Source organism: Leuciscus leuciscus, assembly GCF_965113295.1.
Source record: "Leuciscus leuciscus genome assembly, chromosome: 16".
Lineage (NCBI taxonomy): Eukaryota > Metazoa > Chordata > Actinopteri > Cypriniformes > Leuciscidae > Leuciscus > Leuciscus leuciscus.
The window spans coordinates 4,214,105-4,240,148 of record NC_138740.1 but is presented as its reverse complement, the minus strand read 5'-3'; the positions used below and the strand labels follow the sequence as shown (position 1 = coordinate 4,240,148).

At 40.5% G+C, this 26,044-nt stretch overlaps 1 protein-coding gene across 1 annotated transcript; it reads right to left on the bottom strand.

Annotated features, from left to right (window-relative positions):
- Positions 1-128: 128 nt before the first annotated feature.
- On the bottom strand, positions 129-25,053 carry LOC309477864 (prolyl 4-hydroxylase subunit alpha-2). The gene is made up of 13 exons (XM_082141336.1): positions 24,791-25,053; positions 24,236-24,387; positions 22,680-22,811; positions 20,209-20,418; positions 16,794-16,951; positions 10,965-11,132; positions 8,692-8,762; positions 7,050-7,149; positions 1,584-1,634; positions 1,391-1,450; positions 1,223-1,291; positions 1,011-1,107; positions 129-847 (listed from the first exon to the last, which is right to left on the bottom strand). Exons 1-13 carry the CDS (start codon positions 24,961-24,963, stop codon positions 777-779), a joined length of 1,512 nt encoding a protein of 503 aa, XP_081997462.1. The 5' UTR covers positions 24,964-25,053; the 3' UTR covers positions 129-776.
- Positions 25,054-26,044: the final 991 nt, after the last annotated feature.

Sequence of the window (26,044 nt, the reverse complement as noted above, 5' to 3'; positions counted from 1 at the left end):
TGACCTCATTACATTCACAGTTTACTCACTGCAGTCCTCAGATAGATAGATAGATAGATAGATAGATAGATAGATAGATAGATAGATAGATAGATAGATAGATAGATAGATAGATAGATAGATAGATAGATAGATAGATAGATAGATAGATAGATAGATAGATAGATAGATAGATAGATAGATAGATAGATAGATTCCCTTCACCTTACACAAGTATAAGGTAAATAAATCAGAGGTCAGTGTTTCTGTATACATACATACACACACACACACACACACACACACACACACACAAACAAATAAAGTTTTCATTTGAGTTATCAGCATATGTTTTATATATTTGTTAAAAAAAAAATTCACCTTGTTTGCTGTTTTAAAATATTTTTTTTTATCTAATTGAATTGAAATAGAGGTGTGGGGGGAGGGACTGATTCTATAAATGGTGTATTGTATAAAATTGTATGGTATAAAACTAATTTTGAACAAGTAAAGTTCAATAACAAACTAAATTCTTGCAAAAACCTTGATGTCCATGTTTTCTTTGTCTTCATGCCTATTTCGCAATGTTACAATCAACCACATCATTTAATTTGAAGCAGATAAATGTAGAAACATCATATCACAAAAAACAAACACTCCAGTTACAGACGTTAAAGCAAAAAGTGTTCCTCTAAATAAATTGTTTGAATCCATTTTTGGCTTGACATCACATTGTCTCCTTACTGTATCTCATTACTTGGATCATGAATGTTTCTGTGCAGTTTGCTTTGGGTCTTTTAATCAGATTTGATTGTAGAGCACTTTCTTCTGAACTCTTGCCCATAGGTACGAATCCACTTGTTGGCAACTAGAATGAAGAATTCAAAGGAAGAAGTTTTACCTTGTGTAAGTCTAGTGCACATTTAATGTGTCTTTGATTTTGGGATGAAATGTGACCTGGTTGTGTTTTCTTGTTTTTCAAAAAGAAATTATTTTTCACTAGTACAATACAAACCTCACAGAACACTTACCCCATTTATTGCCTACAAACACAGGACATGCTGCATGTAAAGTTCTGGCATCTTCATTTCCATTTCTTAGCAGGTTAAACCACAGCACTGCTGTACCCTTATGGAATAGAATCATGAACATGTGAGCACAGCGCAAAGGAAGTAATTTCATCCATTTCAATTTAATATGAAATCATTGTCACTGTGTGGTAAATAAAGGTGCTTCAACTAACTCTCTTTGGCTGAAGTGCTGCACCAATGATAGGGAACACTGTTGCCCCACCAATGTCCACATCACTCATCTAAAATAAAGTAGTTAACTGTCAATAATCTGGAAAGTGGGAATCATTTGAAATATATACATGATTGGTTAGATTATTCTCCATAGATTACACCCTCACATAAATTAGGACAGTAGAAATCCGGCCTCCTCTGAGTTGAAAGTCTGAGTCATTTGCCAACTGTGGAGAAATTTTGTAACAAAGTTATGAAATAAAACACAGTGCATGCTCTATTCCAGATACATATCTTCACACAGGACCAGAGGAATAACAAACACATTTAAAAAAAAATTTTTGAACACTTTCATACTACCTTTGAGTCATAATGTGGCTCATACTGGCCCCCAATTCCATAATTTGCAATCTGAAAAAAAAAGAAAAAAAAAAGTGATTTTGTTGTTACAGATCGACTTCTCACATGAACAGTAAATTCTGGCCTCTGTTTGAATGTTTCAGGAACCAAACAGGGTGCACTGTACGTTCTCTTCCATGGGTTCACTCATCACTGAGTAGCGATAATGCAATGAGAAATGCCTTGTGCTGTGCTGATTGTCTGAACCCGTATAAAATCATCAAAGTTTATCTGGTCTGTGCTAGTTAAGCTATTTTCATTGGATGTACTCAATTTGTGCTTCAGCGACTTCGTTCAGTGGAACTTGCTTCGTTCTCCTTTCAGTGAAGCACATGAATTTTCATCATTGCCAGCCACAGTGCTCTCGCTTCATTGCAAGCGGCGACCCGCACATTAAGTGTGTGAAATGCCTCTGCCTGTCGCATGCACGCGAGGCTTGCACTTCTGGCTGCAAGTTTTGTGACAATTTTAAACTCTCCGGCCGAGGCATGCTTGCTTTGATAAGGATTCATCCGCCCTCCCCTGTTGCTCTGTGGCAAATTACATGGCTGAGGCCCTTCATGAATGGGCCTGGGGATCGGATGTTGAGCTACGAGCAGGCCAGTTTCTCCCTCTCTCTCTCTCTCTCTCCCTCTCACCCAAGCGCTCGCACCCTGCTGATTCGCCTGTAAAATTTCTCCACGATTATTTATACCCCAGTCCAGAGGCACACAATGCCATTTCCTTTGGAATGGAGGCTGTTTTTTTCACCACGGCATCTGATTCTGAGGATTTTGGGCCCACGGCTTAGTGACCAGTAAGCCTGGCCTTCTGCGGTCTACACTGAGCTCGTGGACGAGCCACGCGACTTTACAGCTTTTTCATCATGAGATCTCAAAACCCTGGAAGCAGCCTTTTTCCACTCGTCTAACGAATGCAGCGGCCTCTGGCTTCCCCAACTTGGTTGGTTCTGTGGAGCAGGGCTATACTAGCATTCTGGCCACTTATCTTTTGTCTTCTTTTGCTCCATCTTGGAAGTCCTGCCCTCTTCTTCCTTCTAAGCCCTGTAATACCACTTCCATCCTCGTTGGAAAATCCTACTCAGCGACTGGGCAGGCAGGTATGGCGCTTCATACCATGGCCATTCTTCAGGCCTACCAAGTAGGCAAGGCAAGGCAAGGCAAGTTTATTTATATAGCACATTTCATACACAATGGCAATTCAAAGTGCTTTACATAGAAGAAATAAAAATAATTAAAAGAAATAAGAATAATTAAAACAGTTTAGAAAAATAAAATGAAATACAGTACAGTACAGTCGGACGAACAGCGGCACAGTGCTCATTCAGTAAATGCACAGCTAAACAGAAGTGTTTTGAGTCTGGATTTGAATGTGACCACTGTAGGAGCACATCTGATCTCTTCTGGAAGCTGGTTCCAGCTGCGGCTGGCATAATAGCTAAAAGCAGACTCACCATGCTTAGAGTGAACCCTTGGTATTTCTAGATGATATGATCCTAATGATCTGAGTGATCTGTTGGGTTTATATTCAGTGAGCATATCTGCAATGTATTGAGGTCCTAGGCCATTGAATGACTTATATACCAGTAATAATACTTTAAAATCAATCCTAAATCTAACTGGGAGCCAGTGTAAAGACCTGAGGACTGGTGTGATATGTCCTGTTTCATATTTTCTGGTTCTGCTCAGAATCCTGGCGGCAGCGTTCTGTATGAGCTGCAACTGTCTTATGGTCTTTTTGGGAAGGCCAGTGAGGAGTCCATTACAATAATCCACCCTGCTGGTGATGAAAGCATGCACAAGTTTCTCTAAGTCTTGTCTGGAAACAAAGCATCTAATTCTTGCAATATTTTTTAGATGATAGTATGCTTATTTAGTTATTGCTTTGACATGACTACTGAAACTAAGGTCTGATTCTAGTGTCACACCAAGATTCTTGACTTGATTTTTAGTTGCTTGATAAGTGCACAGTGCACAGCACTGATAATTTGCCTGAATCAGTATTTAAGCGAATATCGTTTATTATCTTTATGAGCGCTGTCTCTGTGCTGTGATGCGGTCGGAAACCAGATTGAAAATTGTCAAAGTATCCATTCGAGCTTAAGAATTTGTTCAGCTGATTAAAGACAACTTTTTCAATGATCTTGCCTATGAAAGGAAGATTTGAGATCGGTCTATAGTTGCTTAATATCTTATCTTATCCAGATTGCTCTTTTTCAGGAGGGGCTTGACAACTGCAGTTTTCAGGGAGTTTGGAAAACTCCCAGAAAGAAGTGAGCCATTTACCACTTCTAGAAGATCTGCTTCTAAACTGTTTAACACACTTTTGAAAAAAGATGTGGGAAGTGTGTCAAGAGCGCATGTTGATGTTTTAAGGTGTTGTACGGTTTCTTCCAAAATTTTGCCATACATTTTTTTGAAATCAGACAAAGTTACTACTTTCTCAGGTGGTCTGATCTGTCTGACCCCAGCGCAACTCAAGGATGTGCTGATCACCTTTCTGATGTTATTGATTTTTTCAGTGAAGAAAGAAGCAAACTCACTGCACTTTCTGTTTGAGAGCATTTCACTGGGAATCTGGCTTGGGGGGTTTGTCAGTCTCTCTACAGTAGCAAAAAGAGTGCGTGTGTTGTTTAAATTGCAGTTTATAATATTTGAGAAGAAAGTCTGTCTAGCTTTGCCTAGTTCCATATTGAAAGCATGCAGGCTGTCTTTGTAGATGTTATAATGGACTACAAGTTTTGTCTTCCGCCACATGCGCTCTGCTTTTCTGCATTGTCTTTTCATATTTTGCACTGCTGTAGACGTCCTTAAGGAACTGGACAAGGGCGGGGGCCTGACACCAGAGGCGGTCAAAGAGCTCCACAAAGCTACTGACCTGGTGCTGAGTGTGACTAAGCACGCGCGGTTGGACGCACCATGGCGGGCTTGGTAGCTGTCAACAGCCGTCTTTGGTCAAATCTTTCTGAGATTCGTGAAGAGCAGAACATTTTTCTACTGGAAAACTGCTAAGACGCAATCTGCTGCCCTTATGCAGTTCATGCCTAGGAGGACCTGCTAACCTCCCACTCCTGCCTTCGCGCCCAGGGACCGCCTTGCACACAGGAAAGAGACCTCTAGGAGGAGTGATGAACTGTGACATCCCCCACCTTGCATGGTTTGGGGAGCTCGTGCCCGTCCCATGCCTTGCCAGCGCCATCGTAAGCTCGTTGACCTGAAACAGCCAGATACACCCGCTGCTTCAGCGTTGTGGGGTCACTCCTGATCTTCAGGTCAGTAAACGGAGAGCTTCCCCCATCTCAGGAGTGAGGGATAGACCACTAAGGTGTATATGTTCCCCTTTGAGATGATCTCTAGGTCAAATCTGTTATACCCACCGCCATGCACGTTTCGGGTCCATCGGAGACGTCCAATCGATTTCTTAGGCGCGCCAAGAGAACACCACAGGCACAGTGTAATCACCATGGGAAAATCTCAGAGTAAAACTGGGAGTTGTGAAAAATATGATACACTGGTGTTTTGCCAGATGAGAAGTTTATCTATGTATCATCTTTTTACTCTTTTAATTCATTTTATAACTGTATCATATATCTCTTTTAATTTCTTTTATAACTGTTTTAATTTTCCTTGATTTTATTTTGTGATTATTTTAATTATTTTCTGTAAAGCACTTTGAATTGCCATAGTGTATGAAATTCTACACTATATAAATAAACTTGCCTTGCCTATTGGGCCATTCTTCATTGCCAGAGGATGCCTCAGTGCCTCCTCCAGTAATTTTAGCTTCGTGCCATCCACCTCTCGCTGGCAGCCACATAAGAAGTCTGGCAGCCAAGCTCCCACCAGGGCCCATTCTAATGTAACCCCTGTCTTACCACCTGGCAGCGTGGAGGCTTCTGCCAGGTGTGTCGCGTTGGGTTCTCCACAAAATCCAATTCGGATACACTCTCCAGTTCCGTCGCAACCCTCCTTGCTTCAGCGGGATTCATCCCACGGTAACAAACAGCGCCCTAGAGGCCTCTGTTCTACAGCAGGAAGTGACATCTCTCCTCCTAAAGGGGGCAATAGAGGAGGTTCCTCCTTCGGACATGAACCGTTGATTTTTCAGGCACTACTTCATCGTTCCAAAGAAGGGCTGGGGTCTGCGTAACACACTGGAACTGGTTCGTCAGAATCTTTCCCTCTACGAAGGGAAATTCAAGATGCTGACATTAAAAACTATCCTGGCGTAGATCCGAGCAGGGGACTGGTTTGTTACCATGGACCTGAAGGATACCTATTTCCACATCCAGGTCATTTCACGGCACAGGAGGTTCCTCAGGTTCGCCTTTGGGGGAAGGGCATAACAAAAACGGGTTCTTCCATTTGGTCTGGCTTTAGCTCTGTGGACGTTCTCCAAGTGCATGGACGCAGCTCTGGCCCCTTTGAGGTTCCAGGGCATCTGTGTACTAAATTACATAGACGATTGGTTCATTCTGGATCAATCCAGGGAGTTGGTGTGTCGTCACAGGGATGTCCTTCTCCACCACCTCCGGTCTCTTGGTCTCAGGCTGAATGCTCAAAAGAGTGTCTTAACACCTTCTCAGCAGACCAATTTCTTGGGTGTCCAGCTCGATTCACCATTGATGCAGGCCCGCTTGGCCCCTGCTCCAGTTTCCAGTCTCTGTGCGTGCTTGAACCAGTCGTTTTGGTCCAGGTTGAGTTTGGTCTGGATCCCTCAAAAAAAGTTCTTTGTGCCAGATCTGGCAGGCCTTAGCATCGCAACGCAGCATTGAGTGAACCTATGAAAAAGAACTTCTTGGGCTACTTATGTAAACCATGTTCTCTAAATAGGGAACGAGAAACTGTATTTGCTGCCAAGCTCTTAACGCTGCCGAGGGGGCTTCTACAGTAGAAAATCTGAGGAGAAGATGGCGCGTTCATTATATGAGTGACGTAGTGCTGCTGAGGCAGAGCCCATGCCATCAGCCAATAAATTGGCGTGATTCTACACGGGTTCAGACAATCAGCATCGTCCGAGGGCATTTCCCATTATGTCATCACTATGCAGCGTCTCGTTCCATATTCAGAGAAGATGGGTTACGCAAGTTACCCTGAGATATTTTCTTGTCAGAAACTTTCCCATAAAATGGGAAATGTGACCTACAGTACATGTTTGATTGTGGTCTCTACATACACAGACCTACAAAAAATCTGATAATACCATGTGCATTAAATAATTGCCATACTTCCGTTTGTGTTATATAAGTTTTGGTAATGCACATAGCTAATAAATCCCAAAGTTGCACCTTGAGGCCTTGATCCAGTTCTTTGATATTCATGGACTGAAAGTCAACCATTTAAAATTAGCATGCTATACAGATCAATCCATTATACTAGTTTATGCTTGAAATTCAACCTAGCATTTTGATTGGGTTAAAACGAATACCTGGAGCTCCTCTGCTGTCTCCAATTCTAGACCAGTGACATCAGCAATTCTTTGGTTGACCTGTGTGATCACAGGATCTTCATCTTCAGACAGCCACGCACTGAGAGACATAAAGAGGACGATCACATTAATAACTAAATGTCCTATGTCCTTCTTCTCAACTGCTAACTGCCCTGGACTATAAGTATTCCCTTACGCAGTAGTTTTCTGTTTTTCATGTTTTGCTTTGTTTTTTTTTATTTTTATTATAAGTCCATACTAGTTCCCACTGCACATGAGTCCTCAACCTTGACATTAACAACATAACTCACTGTACACAGCTAAGCTCTGCATATTATACAAATGTACAATTATTTGTCATGCCAATGACTATTATTTACTGTATATCAAATAGACAAAATGTGGGGGAAGGGTGTCACACCACGAGCAGATCCGTTTGATCTCTGGAGACGCGTTCAGTCTTCCCGCTTGCAAATTCTGCCATGTAAATAGCGAATCCGCCATGGCCCGAGTGCAACTGGCTTTTAAAGGGAATGGGAGATGAGACTCTAATTGGTTTATTGCACATTACGCCCAAAACACACCCATTAATATTAAGAGAATAGGGACAACCCTTCTAGACCATGCGCTGGGAGCGCCGATCATTTTTCCCGTCGTTAAACTAGCAAAAGTGGATTCAGACATGCTCTAAGTGCACTTGTGCCAGCTCTTTAGACCATGCGCTTAGATCCTTAAAATAGGGCCCTCTAAGTTGAGGCTCTTCGCATAGTGGTGTGAACAGCACCATTTAAATCCAGTCTACTGCATGGTTGGATTTCATTAGGGAGACTTTGGGCGTGATTACACACGTACTTCAGACAAAGTCAAGCAGGAGGCATTCCCTATAGCTCAGGATGCAGCATCTCGTTTCTTACTCAGGTACGCACAAAACCCTAGGTCACTGAGTAGGGAACAAGATGCTGCGTCTCACTACTATACTCCTGGCATGCCAGCACGTCTTCCTTCAGACAGGAAATCTGATGATCTGATGATACAGATGCCCTTCTATGATGCAAGCACTTCATTATCATTTGCAAGAAGAATTGCCGTGATTACACACGTACTTCAGACAAAGTCAAGCAGGAGCCATTCCCTATAGCATCAGCTCAGGATGCAGCATCTCGTTCCCTACTCAGGGAACCAGGGTTACATGTGTAACTGAGACCTTTCCATCTACCTATTTTATGCAAACTTTGGGATATTGTCTTGGCTGTGAATGCTCCTTTAACATACTACAAAAAAATGATGCAATGATGATTTAATTGCTGTCACACATACTTTTTTTAAGTTCAAAAGGATGTAAACACAAGGACAAGTGTAATGAAGAACCTGTAAAAAATTTTTGCCAGAACACAAAAGAAGATATTTTGAAGAAAATTGGGAACCAAACAACAATGACAATGACAATGTTCATCAAACAATGTTTTTTTGCTTGCTTTGTTCATACAATGGAATGAACTATTCCATTGAATGAACAAAACAAGCAAACAAACAAAAAACATTGAGACATTTCTCAAAATATTTTTTTTATGTTCCACAGAAGAAAGAGAAGAATACAGTTTTGGAAAGACAGAAGCGTGAGTAAATGAGTTTTTACACATACCTCTTTGACACACGGGATGCAGCAGAAACTTTTTTTCCAGAGACTGGATCTATGACTTTAGCTCTGGAAAGCTTAATATAAACAGGGTTTTGTGTTGCATTAGATGAATATTGGTAATTACTAATAATACATATTCATTAAAAAAATGGTACAGACAATTATCAATAATACCAGTTATCAATTACAAATGTATTTAATTCCATATACAGAACATTCCCTATAATTCCCCTACACCAGGGGTGGGGAACGTCCGGCCCCCGGGCCGTAACCGGCCCGCAAAACAGTTTGATGCGGCCCGCGAGTCAATTCCTCCAAAAAAAAAAAAAAAAAAAAAACTTCAGAAACAAAAATCTCAGCAATTACTTTTCCTGTGATAGAAAACACAAAATAGGCAAAGTGGCAAGCAGCACGAGTCCACGAGCCGTGAGAGCAGGGCGTGTCCAGTAGCGCGAGTGTTAATGAGTCACCTGAGGTCAAGTTCAAGCACCGGTTTCAGGTTTCTCACGGATGAACTTCGGGGGCGCGCGCGCCGCACCGGTTTCAAAAAAAATAACGCAGTCGGCAACCCCGCACAGTCTTCAGTCAGACCAGATGTTGTCAGGCTATATGTCAGTAAAACTCAGAAAAACTAACTTACTTACGTTACGTCGTGCCAGCCGTTTGCTCGCGGCGCGCACTCTTCAATCACGCAAATGCGGCGCGCCCTGTATCACGCAAAATAAACTACTAGCATGTAACGTCGTGTTCTGTCGTCAATTAAGTATTGAAATAACTAAAAGGGAGATTAAAGCTGCGTCAAAACTCTATGTCAGGGCTTTTGTATTCCTTTGTAGGCTACATAAATGTTACACATTTTGGCGTAGCCCTACTCAATTTTCATTATTAATATTCTAACATTTTATCAATATTGCAAAGTCATCAAAACTGACTAAATATTTTGTGACCAAAAATGTGAAAAATAGGCCTACATCTAGCCTAAATGATCGTTCATGACATTCTTTTAACTATAAGCAACCCAATTTGTCTAGATCTGTACTATTTCCTTTGTATAATGTGCTTAAATATTGCTGCGCAGTCGTGTGATTTAGTCTGCTTGATTAACATTATTACAATGTATTCCTAACTCTGATATGTAGCCTATATATAAGGTCCTCGAATGTGTTCGAATATTTCACCAGCATCAGCCTTTTCACAGTTTCTATCACTCCGCTTGTCTGTGTTTGCACAACTTGCATCATTAGGCCAGTAGGTGGTGACAAGTGACTGTCTTTATGAGTGAACAATTGAAATTTAATTGAACTGATTTAATAGTGCCAAAAACATTGATTAACTCAAGAAAGAAACAGGTTGCTGAAACCAATCTTTAATGCTAAAAAGTTTACATCTATGCAAAATAATCCTTGAAAGATTTCTCATTTAAGGCCATTCCTGTTTGGAATATGTGGTTGTGTATTGTCAACAATAAGCAGAAACATTTTGCATTTCCATTTTCTAGTGTGGATCATTCATTTCAACATTTATCCTCATTCTCATGTTTAAGAATCTGTTATCTGCTTGACAAATAATTCATGCTACTGCCCACTGACATGCTTTTAAAGCTATTGTTATCAAAAAATGTTGGCATTCAAACACCTTAAAATGCACATATGTAGGTCTGAGAAATCAAATTTTTTTCCGGGGGAGCATGCCCCCGAACCCCCCTAACTACCTCACATTTGAATGTGTGTGTCTGTGTGGTAATATGGGCTGGTGTGGCTACAGTGCCAGGACTGAATTTTTTAACCAGTCTGCCCCCTGCATATAGGCTTACAATATACATTATTCTCTGTATCGAATCATGTTATCTTGTTACCCAGCCCCTGACGTTTCAGGCTCAGCCCCTGGTGTTTTTAAAACCTAGAAACGCACCTGCTCATTACAATGGCCCTTAAAGAATGTTAAAAAATTGTAAATGGCCCTTGATAGGAAAAAGATTCCCCACCCCTGCCCTACACACTGGGAAGTGTGATATTTTGAGAATGAACATCTGAATATTTTGTTGTATGAACATCTGAACATGCAATATATCAAATGAAAGAACAGAGCCTCTACTCTGTTCTGTCAATGGCAGGAGAAGAGTAAACATGTCTACACTGAAATAATACTTTAAAAGAGCAGTTTAAAATATGTAAATGTAACCTGTTGTATATAAAGAGTTGATGAACATGTTGTAGTGCTACTTAATCAAACATAAACGGCATTTAATGTACCTTTTATATACAATATGCATGTACCTTCGGCCTGACCAGTGTTTTGATGGTGTCCATTTCTCCTTCAGAAAGAAAGTCATGGTATCGTAGTATCGTTGGCTGATCCCACTCCTCTTCCTCTTTAAACAGCACCAGCGGGTTTCCTCTTCCTGTTCTGTACCTGCACACCAGCTTTCTCTCTCTCTGAGGCGTCTATAAGCCATAATGCAATTTTACTCCACATTGACACATTCAATCTAATCTTCAACACTTTAGATTACAGTATTATACCAATTTTCCAATATTCTTGTATTGTGTAAAGTGTAAAACATTTACTTTTGATGTGTAATGTTTGTTTTATGAAAACTTTTGCTGCATAGATAGCCATGTTATCTAGTATATTAGCCCAGTAGATAACCTAGCAAACTTCAGCAATTCCAGTGAATATTTAGTTATCTAATGCACTTGTTGTATCACCCTGGTAACTTACTTAAATTACTTTGTTTGCAGGCAGACTTGAAAAATAGGGTTAAAATCAGCCAATCGGATTAGAACTTAGAAGTTGTGGAATGGCAAACCAATATTTATTAAATCCTCTATCTCTGTAAACATGTTTAAAACATAATATTTGATTAGTGAAGCCTTCATTAATTAAAATAATCATTAGGTTTGGGCAGATGCATTTGTGGTGTTTGTTTACGCTTTCTCTAATATATTTAGTTTTTTTTTCTATTGTTATATTTTACTGTATTCTTTTTTATTTTGTAATATTGTACAGCACCACTGTGGTTTTTAAAGTCATTTATAAATACATTTTGATTTGAGTCATGTTACATACAAAACTGGAAAGCAATTTCTCGATCTAGCGAGTTCTAATCTGGTCAGCTGACTTTATGTAACTTCCACACTACTTTTACTCCTCACTCAGTGTTGTGTCGATGAAGTGACGCTGTAGTCAACTAGGGTTTGACCTTGGGAGCGCCCAAACACACCTCTGATACTTCAGAAAAGGCCAATGAGAATTGGAGAGAGGATTTGAACGCCACTACCCTGAACATATGGGAATTTCTCATTCCAGGCTCGTTATGAGGATGAAGTATTGATCGCAGCATTGAAGGGCAGCCTTATGCTTTCGGACACGGATGACTCGCCCGGGCTGGATGATTGGTTTGACTTTCCACTCCAGTTTCTTTCTACCTGGAAGTGGCAAAGAGTTCACAGAGTCATGGAAAGCACCTTTCACTGCCAGGACATGCTTCGCGGGTTCTTCGACCCTCACCACCCTCGATGGTGGTGTGGCCAGGGGGTAATCGGAGGTCACACAGGTCGAGCTTGCGATTGCAGTGCATCTGTGCCATAGCCATCCTGCAGGCCCATCAGACCAAAGCACTTAAAGATCTGCACGAAGGTAGTCCTGACCCAGGGCTGATGCCGGATATGTGCTCGGTGACTGACTGCACAGACTCTGGGTAGTGCCATCTTTGGCTTAACCTTGCGAAGAGGAGAGATACAAAGAAGGTGTGCTTTCTTGATGCTCCCATCTTCCAAGTTGGCCTCTTTGGCGACACTGTCCAGGACTTCTCTTGGCAGGTAAGAAGCAGACGGAGGCGAATAGGCACATATTTCGTCGCAGCCACCTACAGGCTTCTGATATCCCGAATCCCGTCTGCCCATCGCAGACGCACAGCCTCCCCAACAGTCACAGTCCAATTCCATTGCGGGCTCTCGGAGTAAGGTAGGTGTTTAAACACCTCTATGGCTAGGGTCACTAGATTGGGACGCAAAGCCTCCCAACATGGCAACCTCTGCTCCCAACACAGGCATATCAATAACGTTTGTCCTCTTGGTGCCCCTCCTGCGGACATCAAGATTGGTTTGTGGCGATAGACCTGAAGGACCCATACTTTTAGGTCACGATTTTCCCTCGACACAGACCATTCGTATGGTTTGCCTTTGATGGACGATCATATCAGTACAAGGTCCTCCCCTAAGGAAAGAGGGCATTTGCATTCTCCATTATCTTGACGAATGGCTAATTCTAATCCACTTTCATGATCTGTTGTGTGCACACAAAGACCTGGTGCTCAAGCTCCTCAGCCGGTTGGGGCTTCAGGTCAACTGGGAAAAGAGAAAGCTATCCCTGGTGCAGAGCATCTCTTTTCTCGGTATGGAGTTGGACTCAAGTCACTATGACAGCACGTCTCACGATGGGGTGCGCCCAGTCGGTGCTGAGCTGCCTGAATTCATTACACCGCTCGGATTGATGCATATGAGATCGCTTCAGTACTGGCCTCAGACTCCAGTCCCGAGATGGGCATGGCACCGCGGCACATCATCGCCATGGCGGTCTCCATTCTCATTCCATGTCACAACTCGCCCTTCATCTCCTTCTTTGGAGTCAGCAGACGCTGTGCAAAGTCAGGGTGGACAGTGAGCTAGTCTTGCTGGTTGTGCCTTACTGGCTCACCCAGACTTGGTTCTCGGAGCTCATGCTTCTTGCCTCAGCCCCTCCCTTGTGAATTTCCCTCAGGAAGGAACTCCTTTTGCAAGGGAAACAATCTGTCACCCACGCCTAGACCTCTGGAACCTCCACAGTGACAGACACTAGCACTCAAGCCAGAGCCCCCTCTAAGGCGAAGACCCACAGAGATGCGCCGTTGGGTCAGTGCTTTCTTTCCTGCAGAAAAGGCTGGAAAGGCGCTTATCCCCTTCCACCCTAAAGGTGTACATGGCTGCTATAGTGGCACATGATGAGACAGCAGACTGTATGTCCTTAGGAAAGCACGGCCTGATCATTAGGTTCCTGAGAGGTGTGAGGATGCTAAATCCTCTGAGACTGCACCTTTGGTCCTTCTGGCCCTACAGAGAGCTCCATTTGAGCCCTTGGAGTTAATTGAGCTATTTAAAGACGCCCCTCCTGACTGCACTCACTCCCATCAAGAGGGCTGGGGACCTGCAAGCACTCTCTGTTACCGATATGTGCCTTGTTGGGGATTTGCCTTGAGTTTGGTCCAGCATTCTCACATGTTGTCCTGAGATTCCAGATTAGCTATGTGCCCAATGCTCCCTCTACCCCTATCAGGGATCATGTGGTGAACTTGCAAGCATTCCCTCGTATTAAGGCAGACCCAGCCTTATCCCTGCTGTGTCCAACAGGTGCCTTGCGCATTTATTTGGACCGCACAGACAGCTTCAGATGCTCTGAGCAGCTTTTTGTCTGTTTGGGGGACAACAAAAGGGAAAGGCTGTCTCCAAACAGAGGATCGCCCACTGGAATGTGGATGCCATTTCTTTGGCATACTTTGGACGCCCTCCTATTCTCCATTTAGGATCTGGTCTCTGCCTTGTCCTTTTTTTCTGCATATGAATTTTTGAATTTTCTACCATGTGTTCTGGGACTGTTTGGTTCGAAATCAACAAAGCGTTGCAAATTGTTTTTGATGTCCCCATCCTACTGGATTTCAGAACTATGTACCTGGGCCTTAAAACTCCTGCCATGAACACAGCCAATTGATATCTTTGGACTATACTCCTGGCTGCAGGGAAAAAGGCCATTACAAAAAAATGGATGACTCAAACTGCTCCGACAATCAGGGAATGGGTAGACCTTATTATGGACATAAGGAAAATGGAAAAAATCACATTCGGATTACATTTACAAATGGACAAATTTGAAAGACTTTGGAACAATTGGGACACTTATACTGATTTAAATCTGTCTTAATTTTCTTTTGATATGTTGTTCTTGCTCTCTGGTCATGTTTTGTTCTGTTTTGTAAAAAAAAGAAAAAGAATTTTAGAATTTACTGCATTTTTCTCGCAAACTCCTGGGACCTGATGTGTAAACGTTACAATTTTCCATACACAAATCAGGATTTATAAAAAATAAACTAGGCGTAAATATGTGCAGACATGGACAAGTAAACAGAATTATTTAAACTCTGTTTTACATCTGATATACACATTTAGATTAAATATGCCACTCTCATTAATGGAGTTAAACACTGAAATTTCATGAAATCATTATCCAGAAGCTACAGCATTGTTTTATATTAATTAAAATAGAAGTATTTGTAGTGGATGTGCTGCTTTTGAACACCTTTCCTGTGGAATTCTGTGTTTTAATATTTCAACTACAGCAAGGATTGCTTGACTGTAGCAAATTAGCTCAAAAGGGAAATATATATACAAGTAATCATAACACGTTATGATCAATTATAGCCTAAATATTTAAATCACCCAACAAAGGAAATACATATATACAGTGAGGAAAATAAGTATTTGAACACCCTGCTATTTTGCAAGTTCTCCCACTTAGAAATCATCGAGTGGTCTGAAATTGTCATCGTAGGTGCATGTCCACTGTGAGAGACATAATCTAAAAAAAAAATCCAGAAATCACAATGTATGATTTTTTAACTATTTATTTGTATGATACAGCTGCAAATAAGTATTTGAACACCTGAGAAAATCAATGTTAATATTTGGTACAGTAGCCTTTGTTTGCAATTACAGAGGTCAAACGTTTCCTGTAGTTTTTCACCAGGTTTGCACACACTGCAGGAGGGATTTTGGCCCACTCCTCCACACAGATCTTCTCTAGATCAGTCAGGTTTCTGGGCTGTCGCTGAGAAACACGGAGTTTGAGCTCCCTCCAAAGATTCTCTAATGGGTTTAGGTCTGGAGACTGGCTAGGCCACGCCAGAACCTTGATATGCTTCTTACAGAGCCACTCCTTGGTTATCCTGGCTGTGTGCTTCAGGTCATTGGAAGGAGGAGGTTGTTCCCCAAAATCTCGCAATACATGGCCCATCCTCTCCTTAATACAGTGCAGTCGCCCTGTCCCATGTGCAGAAAAACACCCCCAAAGCATGATGCTACCACCCCCATGCTTCACAGTAGGGATGGTGTTCTTGGGATGGTACTCATCATTCTTCTTCCTCCAAACACGGTTAGTGGAATTATGACCAAAAAGTTCTATTTTGGTCTCATCTGACCACATGACTTTCTCCCATGACTCCTCTGGATCATCCAAATGGTCATTGGCAAACTTAAGACGGGCCTTGACATGTGCTGGTTTAAGCAGAGGAACCTTCTGTGCCATGCATGATTTCAAACCATGACGTCTTAGTGTATTACCAACAGTAACCTTGGAAACGGTGGTCCCAGCTCTTTTCAGGTCATTGACCAGCTCCTCCCGTGTAGTTCTGGGCTGATTTGTCACCTTTCATAGGATCATTGAGACCCCACGAGGTGAGATCTTGCATGGAGCCCCAGTCCGAGGGAGATTGACAGTCATGTTTAGCTTCTTCCATTTTCTAATGATTGCTCCAACAGTGGACCTTTTTTCACCAAGCTGCTTGGCAATTTCCCCGTAGCCCTTTCCAGCCTTGTGGAGGTGTACAATTTTGTCTCTAGTGTCTTTGGACAGCTCTTTGGTCTTGGCCATGTTAGTAGTTGGATTCTTACTGATTGTATGGGGTGGACAGGTGTCTTTATGCAGCTAACGACCTCAAACAGGTGCATCTAATTTAGGATAATAAATGGAGTGGAGGTGGACATTTTAAAGGCAGACTAACAGGTCTTTGAGGGTCAGAATTCTAGCTGATAGACAGGTGTTCAAATACTTATTTGCAGCTGTATCATACAAATAAATAGTTAAAAAATCATATATTGTGATTTCTGGATTTTTTTTTTTAGATTATGTCTCTCACAGTGGACATGCACCTACGATGACAATTTCAGACCCCTCCATGATTTCCAAGTGGGAGAACTTGCAAAATAGCAGGGTGTTCAAATACTTATTTTCTTCACTGTATATATAATTACAAGGATTATAAATAATTATGAATATATAGACAGGCATATACTCACCATCATAACCCTCTTGCCTGTGCATAGAGCCTCATATGCTTTGTCCATGTAGTGAACAGGTGAGTCAAAATGAGGGATGTATTTTGCAGTCCAGGTCTTAATGCTCTCTTTTATGTTTTTGTAAAGTGCAGGCTGAAGCAGATCTCCTTCTGTGCGGTCTAAGAACAATTGCAAATTAGATGCATTATAAATGAGTGTGAATTAGTGCATTTGTTTCAGGTGATCTTCATTTAACCTTTGTTAATTATTGTTAATGCACACTGTTAACATGTAGCATTGTTTTGGTTTGCATTATTACACATCATGCATTAGAAGTCAACATACTGTACAGTGGGAAGCAAATGTGTAAAACAATTTTAAAAATCTTCGATTTTTTATTTATCCATTTTAACTTGGAAATTCTTTAAAGGGGTTGTATAATGCCCCTTTTTACAAGATGTAAAATAAGTCTTTGATGTCCCCAGAGTGTGTATGTGAAATTTTAGCCAAAAATACCCCACAGATATTTTTATATAGCATGTTAAAATTGTCCCTTTTTGAGGGTGAGCAAAAATGTGTTGTTTTGTGTCACTTTAAATGCAAATGAGCTTCTGCTCCCGACACAGAGGGCGGAGCTTCAAGAGCTCACAAAGAGAAACCTTTACCGATCTGTTTATATTCGGTGTCTTTAACGCAGAACATGATTTTACCAAGTACAACATGTTCCTATATCAACATCTTTGTTGATCCCTGAACAACATTACAATCAACCAATCAGATTTGAGGGACACGTTTACAGTTCATGTCAAGTTTAGGCTTGGAACCATGGTTTGGTGCTTCTACTCCAGTGTTGTTTTAGGGATAACTTATGGGTAAGGTTAGGTTTAGGGGTAAGGATATGTTTAGGATTTTTGGAGAGGAAGGTTGTTCCAGGATCAACAAAATATGTTAAAACTCTACAAAATCAGGACGTGAGTATTATTACTTACTGTACATAAAACAAAACAAAAAGTGTGTTCATGTTGTATTTGCAAAACGCTTTTGCTACTATTAAGATGGGTATACGAGTAAAGGAAGAGTCAACAGTGTAATCATAGAAGTGTAACATCTGGACAACTCAGACACACAAATTATTCATTATATTTATTGTATAATCCAGCAAACTCACTCTCCCAACAAAGGTCTGTGGATATATTAATTCCTCTATATGAATTCTATATATAGCCACTTGATATAACTTCTTACTGGCTAACACACCTCCAGAGGGTGTGACATCTTTACACTTTAAAAATCACTGATCACAAGATCACGCCTGTTAGTTATTTTCTGAGAAATCCTGATGTGAAGATGATGCTGAACTAGAAGTTCTCTCTCATCAAGACCACATCAGCAAAGATCAACTGGAGCCTCAACAAATTACATCAGGACAGTTTAATTCGAATGGGCGAGACATGCAAGTATCAAACTTAGTCTTATTATTTGATACATTAAGTATCCTTTATGTATCCTTTCACAGAAGGGCGTGTTAGAACTAAACTGATGGTTTGCTCAAGGCTGTTGATCTGCTGAATTTCAAACAATGTGTCACGAACTGCTCTGAGACACGAAGGTTGAGGATCCAAATGCAGTATTTATTGAACAAGGTAATCCAAAAACGTAATCCAGAAACAGGCAAGGGTCATACACAAACAATCCAAACTATAACAGATCAGAGCTGAGGCAAAGAGAGAAATCCGAGGGAACAGTCAGAGAATCGTGAGAAACGGGATACAAACACGCTCAGAAATGCAGCAGAGACACTAAACAAGACTTCGCAGATAATAAATGAGAAAACCAGGCTTATATGGGGTGAGCTAAACAAGATAATGAGACACAGGTGAACGTGATAATGGATGAAGAGTCCGGGCAGTGAGTTCTGGGAAATGTAGTTTGTGAGGGAATGACAATAGTCTGTTGTGGAGTGCCCTCTGGTGGCTATCAAGGGCACTCCAGCTGGTGACCATTACACAATGCTATAACTTCTTGCTTTCCTTTATTCTGCGTCAGCTCTCTTTTCCATTGCTAAACTGTATGCATGTATGTATGTGTATGTTCGAGTAGTTTAAGTGTTTAGTGTAGTTCATAAAGTTTTGTTCATGTCACAAGTAAGGTTGTCCATGTTTCATGCTCATATACTGGAGTCCCTAATCATGCAGATTTTGACTACATGCTCTTAGTAGTACTGTAAAGTAAGAAAGACATTTCCCATACCCCGGAAATGTACGTTTCTTAGAATGAATAACCAATTAACACTGAGGGCCCTATTTTAACAATGTGAAACGCAAGTCTCAAACGCAAAAACTTTGTGGGCGGATCTCAAATCTAAAATGGGTTGGTCTGAAGTAGCTACATTACTCATAGGTGTGGTTTGGGCGTAACGTGAAATAAACCAATCAGAGTGTCATCTCACATTCCCTTTAAGAGCCGGCGCGCTTGTTCCATGGCGGTTTGCTATTATAACGGCGGATTTGCCTGGAGCGGTTCACAGCCGAGGAGACCGACGTTCTTGTCAGGGCCGTAAAACACAGAGAAGTGACATTGGGGATGGAGAAACACCCAAATTAGCTTCGGTTAAACAGGCGTATAATAATTTTGGTAAATGTGTAAGCTAGATTTATGCCTATTTTCTCACATCTTCATGGACACCACAATGATTTCCCTCATGTGGAATATTTTTCCTTGTAATTATGTATGGTTTGCAAAAATGTCAACTGCTGCGTCTGTGTGTAGATGAGAGAAGCAAAGTGTGTGTGCGTTGTGCACACGCTACATTATGGCCAAGCATGCGCCCTTAAAATAGCATCTGAACGCGCCACTGACTTTAGACTAGGTTTTTCCTGGTCTGTGGCGGAATTGTTTTCTGGAACTGCAAAACAGCACCAGGGAACGTTTGCACCGGAACACGCCTCCTCTTTTCACTGCACCGCCCCCGGGAGCGCAAGTTCATTCCCTAATTTACCGACGTGCGTCTGTGGAGGGAAAAGTCCGCTGTGCATCGGGTGAAAAATAGGAATGATACATGCGTCGATGTACAAAGTCAATTGCGCTGGGTGCAAGATAGGGCCCTGAGTGTTTATGGGACAAACAGGTTAATTGATTGTAATATTAATTTTATTAGATTAAGTTAATTCTATAAACTGATCCAAATATTCATAATTAATTAGAACAAGTTATGATTAATTATTATTATTTCTTTAGAGCTAATTTGCTACAGATGTAATTACAGAAATTAATTACAGCTCTAATGACATGCAGGTATTAAATATAGTTGTACAATTTATATTTTTATACTTTCATATTATTATGATTTTTTTATTTTTTATTTTCTGAGCTGAAGAGGTAGATGAATATAGGGGATAAATCTCTGAATTAATTACTGTTCTTGTTAACTCCTCACCTCGCCCAGATGACAGCTGAATCTGATGGGAAAATGAAGCAAGCTGGTAAAGAACCTCCTCTGCAGTGACAACGGCTTCCTCGCCCCGACTGAGTTTCCTGAAGGTTTCTTCCATCCAAAGGAGGGCATACTGAAAGCGCTGATTGACATAAGAGATCATGCCAATGTGGAACGTTTCATCTGGATCCAGTCTTAAGTTGTGGTTCGTTTCTGAAAAGCCACACATCAAATTGACGTCACTAAAACCCTCAGAGCCTCAAGTACAAACTGAATGAACAAGATTTTTCGTGTTGGCAATGTGTGTGGTTGCCAAAGCATTGCTAGGTGGTTTGTTACTCTTCCCAGATGAAAGTGCCCAACCCAAGTCTCTTTTCTGGTCTCTAGATATATGAGATTTTTCACCATACACATTGTTTAAAAGCAGCTTTACTAAAAATCATAGTATTAAAGGTGCAGTATGTAAGATTGACAGCTAGCTATTTGAAATGACTACTGCAGTTCAGATTACAATGTATTGGAGAGAGTTGTTTTCCCGCCCTTCCTCATCAGACTCGACGCTCACGCGGGTTTCCAGATTGAGGACAAGCAACATGAGCAAGCGCAATTGACAATGGAAGGCGAGGAGATACACACACTTGTAAGTTGATAAGTTGATTTATCTCTGTTTTAATATGCTCCCGTTCATAGAGATTTTTTAAGATGGATGCCGAGGCTTTTTATGTCGGGCAGAATCTGCGATCTCTGACCTAGTTTGTTTGCTGGTTTCCATGGCTTCAATACTCTGTGTTAAAGGATTAGTTCACTTTCAAAAAAACTTTTGCTGATAATTTACTCACCCCGATGTCATCCAAGATATCCATGTCTGTCCTTCTTCAGTCGAAAAGAAATTAAGGTTTTTGAGGGAAACAATCCAGGATTTTTCTACACAGAATGGACTTCAATGGCAACCAACTATACCAATGTTCAAAGAAGGTTCAAATGTCCATCTCAATGCAGCTTCAAAGTCTCGATACGATCACAGTCGAGAAATAAGAGTCTTATCTAGTGAAACGATCGGTCATTTTTAAAAAATATATTTTTTATATACTTTTTAATCACAAATGCCCGTCTTGTACCATCTCTGAGATGTGCCACGCATTACGTCATCACGTTGGAAAGGTCACGAAAAAAATAAAAATAATAATAAATTAAAACAAAGATGTCGGACGAAATTTGAAGTTGGAGGAGAAAATGAGATGACATTTTTCGCCCTTCCCTACCTTTTTGAACCGGAGAACACAGTCAAATAACTTAGATAGATGACGTGACGCCTGACCTTTCCAACGTGATGACGTAATGCGTGGCACATCTCAGAGATGGTACACGACGAGCATTTGTGGTTAAAAAGTATTTTTTTTTTTTTTTTTTTTTAAAATGACCGATCATTTCGCTAGATAAGACTCTTATTTCTCGTCGAGACGTTGAAGCTGCATTGAGACGGACATTTGAACCTTCTTTGAACATTGGTATAGTTGGTTGCAATTGAAGTCCATTCTGTGTAGAAAAATCCTGAAATGTTTTCCTCAAAAACCTTAATTTCCTTTCGACTGAAGAAGGAAAGACATGGATATCTTGGATGACATCGGGGTGAGTAAATTATCAGCAAAACATTTTTTGACAGTGAACTAATCCTTTAAGGTCCTTGTTCACTGAGCCTGAAATTTTCGTGTGCGTTTTTTCGTATTCGTCATTCGGTGGCTGTGAATTGTCAAAACACCTTTCAAAATGCTTGCTATGGATGTGAAAAACACAGAAAATCGAACATGATCCGAAAAATGTTATGACGGACGAAGGCCGTGTGTAAACGTGATTGACACAACGTGAGGTCATATTTATTTTTTAACGTGCGAAAATTTCGGACGAGAATTTCAGACTCAGTGTGCAAGGACCTTTACTATTGGGTGAAATGGCAGTGGGCGGAGTCACACAGATCAAAACAAAAACAGACATTCTGACGCGGAACGCACATTTCAAAGTAGAATTACTGGCTGTGGAAATGTTTTTCAGAGAAATAAGTATATGAACTTAGCATGTTTCCTAAATCTCTGCAAACTTATTATGGTGCTTTTATGCTTTAGTAGTCAAAAAGTTACACACAGCACCTTTAATGTTTATATTGTTAAAATGTTAATGTCATGCCTTATGGTCGCATTTAGCAGATTAGAGCTGGGTGAAAATATACATTTTGTGACAATACAAGCAATCAAGCAGTTGAGATAGAGCTCTATGCAAGAATATGTATGCCGATAAAGTAAGATATACTTATATATCCAACTTTATATAAAGAACTGGGTGATAATAAAGTTACATTTTGTGACGAAATTTGAAAAATTCTTATGGTTAGGAGTTTGTTCAAATCACTAAGCAAACCTTAGCAAACAACACTAACCAGGAGACTGATAAAGAACAAATAAAAGCACCATGAAACGTACCAGAAAATACCGTGATGCTCCTCGGATCTAATCTGTACATTTCCTGCAGTCTAACCAAAGCCATCACTACTCCTTCCACATCGTCTGCACCGGGGAGAGTCTGAGCGCAAGACTTCAGGTCTTCCAGAACATCTGTGAGAAATCAGAGACGTTACTGACTGTGACCTCGATCTGTGACCCGTTCAGTTCAGTGTGTCCTCCTGCAAATGATTCCATCATATTTACAGTTATGATAACAAGACTGGTTGCCCACTGAAGCTAAGCAGGGCTGAGCCTAGTTAGTACCTGGATGGGAGACCTCCTGAGAAAACCAGGTTGCTGCTGGATGAGGTGTTAGTGAGGCCAGCAGGGGGCGCTCACCCTGTGGTCTGTATGGGTCCTAACGCCCCAGTGTAGTGACAGGGACACTATACTGTCAAAGAGCACCGTCCTTCGGATGAGACGTAAAACCGAGGTCCTGACTCTCTGTGGTCATTAAAAATCCCATGGCACTTCTCGTAAAGAGTAGGGGTGTAACCCCGGTGTCCTGGCCACATTCCACCCATTGGCCCTTACCAATCATGGCCTCCTAATAATCCCCTTACATTGAATTGGCTCTATCACTCTCTCTCCTCTCTCCACCTATAGCTGGTGTGTGGTGAGCGCACTGGCGCCGTTGTACTGTGGCTGCCGTCGCATCATCCAAGTGGATGCTGCACACTGGTGGTGGTTGAGGAGAGATCCCCTGATATGATTGTAAAGCACTTTGGGTGTACAGTAGTACATATGAAAGCGCTATATAAATGCCCGATTCTATTCTATTACAGTTAGTCTACAACACAAAACCTGATGAAACCCGTCAGATGCCTCAATAACAACACACATCTTCACAATTCACATTACGTTTCATTATAATATAATAATGGTAACAGTTTACAATGAGATTCTTTAGTTAACATTAGTTCACTGCATTATAGTTAACATTAACTAATAATGAACTAGACCTTTATTCATCTTAGTTAATGTTATTTTCAACATTTACTTTATTAAAATCTTGTTAACATTAGTTAATGAACTGTGAACTAACATGAACAGCTTTATTTTTATCAACTAACATTTACAAAGATTAACGAATACAGTAACAAATGTATTGCTCATGGTTAGTTCGTGTTAGTTAATACCTTGACTATGTTAACTACTGAACCTTATTGTAAAGTGTTACCATAATAATTCGGTAACACTTTAGTTTAGGGTCCAAATCTCACTATTAACTACTTGCTTATTAGCATGCATAATGATAGGATATTGGCTGTTTATTTGTACTTATAAAGCACATATTAATGCCTTATTCTGCATGACCATATTCTACATCCCTTAATCCACCCAATACCTAAACTTAACAACTAATAAGTGTTATAAGGAGTTTATTGAGGCAAAAGTCGTGGTTAACAGTTCGTTAATAGTGAGAATTGGAGCCTAATCTAAAGTGTGACCAATAATTCATATCAAAATCAAAAGTTATGAGAAATATGAGTGCCTGAATGATATATTGTGAATTTCTACAGTTGTGCTTTGACCTTTTGCACGTCTTCCTTCTATAATGTCCAGTGTATTCGGCCAGACTTGACTCAGCTTCCTCACAAGCTGGAACGCAGCGAGAGGGTTGCTGATGAACCTCTCTGCATCTTTAGGAGAGTCATCAAAGTCATCCTCAAATGCACTCAGAATCCTGATAAAGAAATGATATCAATAATTAAAATATTTTAAGATGCTGTGGTAAAACAACAACAACAAGAAAAAACTTTTGTACCCGGTTTGCTATAACTTACTGATAATATACAGACACTAAACTAAGTTAAATGCACCATATTTAATTAACGTAATATAACCTTAATTAAAATGTACTATTTGTGTAGTAGTTGCTCATAAAATGCTTATGCATTTTGTTAATATTGAACTCAACATTCATAATACTCTCCTCTCGTCATACCAGTCTCAACTGGATTTAAGCTGTTTAATCTTTCTTCTTTAATCTTTTTCTTTGTAATACCAAAATAAAGTTGTTTGCGGGTCTCTTTTATGTTCTGCTCTGCTCTTATACACTATCACACGCATAACAAAGCAACACTTACCTTGTAAGAAGGTCCGCTTGGCGCTCCAGCGCTTCTATATATTCATGAAGGGATGTGGCAAACCTTTTTTTGATATCAATAAGTTGAGTCATATGATCTGCAGAAAGCATATCACAACAATTAGCACTTTGTGTGTTTTCAACAGAGATGTCATAAACGTGCTGTTTTATCATCTTGGTTTCACTTTATTTTGATGGTCCCTTTAACACATTCTGTTGACTATAGTTATGTTGCACCTACATGTCTACAAACTCTCATTAGAGTATTAGGGTTAGAATTGATCGACGGCACTTGATCCAGTAATTCTAACACTTTCTCTTCTATTTTATTCTATATAAAAAATGAACATGTACTGCGTTAGACTAAACTGAGAAGCACTTGCATAGCACTTGCATGTTGTCCTACTGTTAGTTTCACTGCTTCTATTGTTCTCATTTGTAAGTTGCTTCGGATAAAAGCGTCTGCTAAATGAATAAATGTGAATGTAAAATGTAGAATAAATTGACATGTAGTTGCAAAGATACTTATAGTCAGTGGAATATTCAAAAGGGACCATCAAAATAAAGTGTTTCCATCATCTTATTGCTATAGACTGACCTGTTGAAGAGTAGAATTCATTTACAGCAACACAGGAGATCCAGCATGAGGATAATAACACAATCCACTTTGCTTCCATTTCGAGCCGTTAGTTGAGCTGAACATTCAGTCTCATTCTGTTCAAGGCAAAACTGGTCAATATAATGTACTGATGCAATGTGGAGAGTTAAGTCACACCTTTCCAAAAAACAGATTACAGCTAATTGTGTTATTGTCTGACTCAGTAATCTCCTATGATCAGACACACGTTCACAATGACAGGTTAGGCATCTCGGTAATTACACCAGGTAACATGCTTAGACATTGAGGTCTTCATGTTGAAAGAGTGCTGTGGTCACAACCAGCGGGAGTGTTTACAGTAACAACATTACAAAATCAAATCTAATGGAGAAACGGGTCATCACAGAGGCTGCTTATGCTTGAGGAGAGTCGTTTCAAAATGTTATAATCCTATCGTTATTCCTGGTTTATATTCACTTGAACTCTAAAGACTATAATAATGTACTGAACACAATGTCACAATAAAAATTAATTGCTCGAGTCGTATACATTTGTGTGTGTGTGTGTGTGTGTTTAAATAAAAAAAATGGAGAAAGGTTGTGTTTAGGGGTAAAATATACAGTTTGTACAGTATTAAAATCATGTCTATGGAAAATT